Raw genomic sequence first — 5,070 nt, 5'->3', positions numbered from 1 at the left:
TATGCATTAGTAATTATTTTATTCACAAGTATCAACACAATTTTAATTAAAAATATGTTCTTTAATAATTTTTTTATTTTTTTAATATGCATGATATCAGAATTATATAATTATTTTTTTCGCTGCTCAAACTCTTTTATATATGAGAGTATTATTTATATATATATTTTTAATTTTTCCGTTTGCACTTAAGTTGTAAATATATGTGCAATATATTTTTCTGGCACTTCATTTTGATAATTTCATCTGCATTTTATTTTAGCAGTTTTGTCTATGTTTTATTTCGTTTCAGTAGTTCGCTCCATTTCAATAATTCTATCTATCTTCTGTTTTGACATTCCATTTTATAATTTTTGTACATCTCGTTCCAGTATTTTATATTGTTTTAGCAATTCTGTTTGTGTTTTATTTCAACAATTTCTTCAAATACATTTTTTTAACTTAATTAAGCTTATTAAATAAATTACCTTTATTTTGATTTATTAAATATTGTGGTTATTATTAAAATAAAAAAGTACCGTTAGAAAACCAACTTTAATAAAGTATTTTTAAAAGTTAAAATTTTACCAAATCTAGCTAAAAGATCGAAAGCCCACTACTCTTTGGCTTATTATATGGCCTATCGTCTATATCCGTACATGTTTCACAAAGAAATGGTGCTGGGAAAAATATAATAGAGACCAAGGGGATATTCCAAATTTATGTATTGATTTGGCGACACCAAGAAGCAAAAGGTACCAAGGCCAATCCAATTTCATAGGTCTTTGCAAACAACGCACTCTAAATTTGTTTGTCATAGATATCCTCCTTGCTATCATATTATGAAATTACTTATTTGAAAAATTTAAATTAGATCGGTAAAGACATTATATATCCAACAATATTAACCCTGGTTGTTACTGTGATAAATTGTGTATGTGAGTTTATGTGTGGGGTGAAAGTGAAACATATGCAAAATGGATACTCTAGAAGGCGATAACAAAAGTAATAATGTAAAGATGACAACACTTGTAATAAGAAGATAAACTCATACATTATCCATACAAACGAAAGTTGACGCGCGTGGCTTTAACATTACGAAATAAAAACTTAGACCGTGGACAATACTTGTCCTATTATTTCCATATCTTACATGCATGAAAGGTAGATTTGTGATATAGAGACGATTATTCTTCCATATCATATCATGAAGCGTCCAAGTTTAAGGTAGTGGGGTGAAGTGTACAACAAGGTTGAGGTGAAGGACCAAGATTGAAGCTCATGAGATTGGTATTGTTGTCCCGAAGCAGCTGAGAATCCAACCCTACCCCATTCTGGAAGATAGTCCCTCAAGTCAACGTTATAAGATACCTGATAACTTTGACCATCAGGGTAGCTAGCAGTCACTTGTAGGTTTTTAGAGTTAGCATCATAGCTTACGAGAACATTTAGGGTTTGGCCATTTCTCCTCTCCCACTTGGTGGTTGCAGCGGATTTAATAGAGTTCACATCAATTCCGATGTGTTGGTAATTGGGGTCCCAACCATTGGAGTCTTGAGCATAGAAGGTGTCAAATTCAACGGCGAGAACTTGGTTGGCCGAAGGGTTCTGGGCAGTTGAAGGGTCAAAGAGCCCTAAGGTCCCTCCGGCCGAGTTGTTTGGAATTTCGCTATCTGGTGCCGCGATGAAGAAGGCTATGCCATCGGCACCATTGTCAATAGGCGAGTTGATAACGAAGCTGAACTGTGCTTGGAAGTTTGTGAGCCGGTTCGTGCTTTTCTCCCAGAGGCGCACCTGGGTCGAGTGCAAGACTCGACCCACAGTGCTCTTTGCAGGGGTTCCGTTATCGTCTACCTTGGTCAGTTGGATTCCCTTGCTTGCTGAGAACGTTGCATCACCTTGCAAGATTAGGTTTCTTTCATCGTCTTGTTCAAAGTTGTTGTAGCTGAAGGAAAGGGAATCTAGTGAGTGGGCTTTGTTTAGGAGCAAGAGGAAGATGGTTGCTATGGAGAGAAGAGGGAGGATTTTCTTGGAGATAGCCATGGTGATGATTAATTAGATGAGTGTGTAGGCTCACTCCTTTGGTTTGTGTTGTGTGAAGAATGGTTTGAGGCTTATCCCTATTTATACTTTCAGTATAGGACTATTCCATTATTTTTCAAATTATCATTCATTTATATCTTGTATTTATTAATAAAAATATACTATTAAATGGAAGAGAAAGAGAAAAAGGTAATCCACCACATATACACTAAGTTCCTGTTTTGTTATATTATATTCTTTTTAATAATAACAATATTTATTTAAATTAATTTTATTTTAGTTTAACTAAAATGATTCCAGAAATTTATTTTTAGTTTACTCCTCAAATCAAACATATTTAGATTCTCTTTTAAGTTAATATATATTAGTGTAACTTATTCGAAAGGTTAAATAATATATCAGTTACACTAATAATATCTTTAAAAATAATACTTAGTTCTATTTAAAAAAAAAGTTCTCCTTTTATATATATATATATTAGGGACGGTTCCAAGTGTATTGGTGTGGGGGCAAGCGCCCCCACTACAATTTGAAATTTTTTTGAGTAGTATATGATAATAATATTTATTTGTCCTCATTAGATTATTAAATTTGACCCCACAATAATTTTTTACTCAACTTTTGGTACTTAATCGTCAATTTAAAAATTTTATATTAGATATTCGTTAGAACGATCAATTCTCAGATTTAAACGAAATTAGTGTTCTTTTTTAAAAATCAACTCAAAAGAATATTATTTCAAATTAGCTTTAATTTTTACGTAGCAACTATATTAATTGAAAGAACTTTTTTAACTATGAATATCAATAAGAGTCGGCTTCTAATTGTGTTAGGAAGTGAATTTTTAAATAATTGTTTAGTAATATATATGGAAAGAGAAAAATTTTGATGGTAGTGTTAAAAGAAAAATTACTTAATTTTTTAAAAATATAAAACCTAAAAGAATAGAATTTTAAATTATATATTATTATTTAAATTACTATTTTAGTGTTTTAATTTGTATATTAGATATTTTGAAGGCTAATCATATTTTACAATAACAAAATATAATCATAACAATAATTATACTATATGTACATAAAAAATAATTATTTGTATAAAATATATATTAAAATATAAAATACACATTAAAAATAAGTTAAACAATATATGTATTTATACACAAATATATAATGGTTAATAGATAATTTAATATTTAATTTTTTATATACACATATTATTTTTATTATAAAAATTATTATCATGTTATATAAATTTTGCCCCCACTATCAAAATTTTCTGGATCTGTCACTATATATATATATATATATATTAGAGTAATATTATATAATCAATAAAATTACTTTTTTTTGCTAACAATTAGTCAATTTTAAACTACTAAATTTTAAATCTTAAACTTTTAATTTTAAATTTTAATAATATAAAAATAAAATATTCATTTAAAATATTGATAAAAATTATTAATATTTTTCTATGTTATCTTCTTGTCCGCTATTCTAAATTTTTAATCTATACTTTTGTCTATATATGGCTCTAACTTCCAAGAGAAATAATTGTTAACCGGGGAAACAACTACACATGGAACGGCGAGGCATCGATCTCTGTGTTTTTTTTTCCCATGACGTACATGAATTATGATTTATGAGCTAGAGATCGAGCTAGAATTCTTAGACTCATTTTGAGTAAATAATTTAATTAATTTTTTTTAAAAAATAATTTAAATAATAAATATTTATATTAAAAATAATTTATAAATAAATTATTTTATATTTACTTTTTTAATTTTAAAAATATTTATTTTAAAAAAAATATAATAAAAAGAATTTATTATAAAAAAAATCATTTTTTTATTTTTTCATAAATATTTAAATAACTATAATTTAATTTTAAAAATTATATCAAATATTGATACTATTATTTTTTATAAATAAAAAATTTTAAAAAATAATTTTAAAAACTTTTCAAACGAACGTCATGCAAATGCCACAAGTAGTTTGAAAATAAATATAGAAAAATTTGTATCACATATATAGGTGTTTTTTACGTAAAATTAATTGTCTAACACACATATAAATACGTAGGCTTAGGAGTTAGGATGCAGTTATAAACGAAAATTCATATATTATCATTTTTATATTTATTTTTATTTAAAAATTCACATTTTTTAGTGCAGTAACTTCTCCTATATTAAAGTAATAATAAGTTATGTCAAATATTTTCAAGCAGAAGGTCTCGGTTTGAATTGGGTTATTGGAGCGAAAAATAAAGTATTTTTTATTAAAAATAAAATATTTTTATTAAAAAAATAAATTATCTATTTATTTTAAAATTCAATAATATTTTATTAAAAAAAACAGAAACAAAAAAAATTTTAATATTAATTTTTAAAAAAAAATTATCTAAATATAAAATAATTTTTAAAAAATAAAAAATAAATATTTTTTAAAGTCAATCTAAACTGATGCTAAATTTAAATCAAGGTCACTTGTCACTATCCTAATACCTATTACCTAATCACATATATTCATCTTAACCACAATATTATTTAAATTAATTTTATTTTAATTAAAATGATTTCAGAAATTTATTTTTAATTTACTCAAATCCAACATATTTAGATTCTCTTTAAATTTAATATCTATTAATGTAACTTATTCTAAATTTAATGAACATATGCTATTAATTAATAAGAATGTACAGTGAGAGGTGTTTATTTATAATCTAAGAATACAATCTAATCCTAATGGTGAAATCAATATAAAATCAAATAAATAAACATAAAATCAATACAAAATATCTCTAAGTACTATATTAATATATAATATCTTAAATATATTTTAATATCTATGTTTTCAAATTCAAGTAACATTTTAAGTTTACAATTTATTATTAAATAGCAACAGAATAAAAAAAGATGGTATATGAATACAATTCCAAAAATATATATTGAAATTACGGCAAGAATTTGAGATATAGACAAAATTAAAGAAAAAGGATAATCGAATATAAAACTAAATAAATATAAAATTAATATAAAATATACCTAAC

General features: G+C 25.4%; 1 protein-coding gene across 1 annotated transcript; it reads right to left on the bottom strand.

Moving 5' to 3' along the window:
* Window positions 1–988: 988 nt before the first annotated feature.
* LOC107617396 (alpha-methyl-mannoside-specific lectin) lies at window positions 989–2,121 on the bottom strand. The gene has a single exon (XM_016319153.3). The coding sequence runs from the start codon at window positions 2,020–2,022 to the stop codon at window positions 1,180–1,182; it is 843 nt and encodes a 280-aa protein (XP_016174639.1). The 5' UTR covers window positions 2,023–2,121; the 3' UTR covers window positions 989–1,179.
* Window positions 2,122–5,070: the final 2,949 nt, after the last annotated feature.

This window comes from Arachis ipaensis, chromosome B9 (assembly GCF_059453495.1).
Source record: "Arachis ipaensis isolate K30076 ecotype BB chromosome B9, ASM5945349v1, whole genome shotgun sequence".
NCBI lineage: Eukaryota > Viridiplantae > Streptophyta > Magnoliopsida > Fabales > Fabaceae > Arachis > Arachis ipaensis.
Note: the sequence above shows the minus strand (reverse complement) of the source record. Positions and strands in the feature narration are given on the sequence as shown.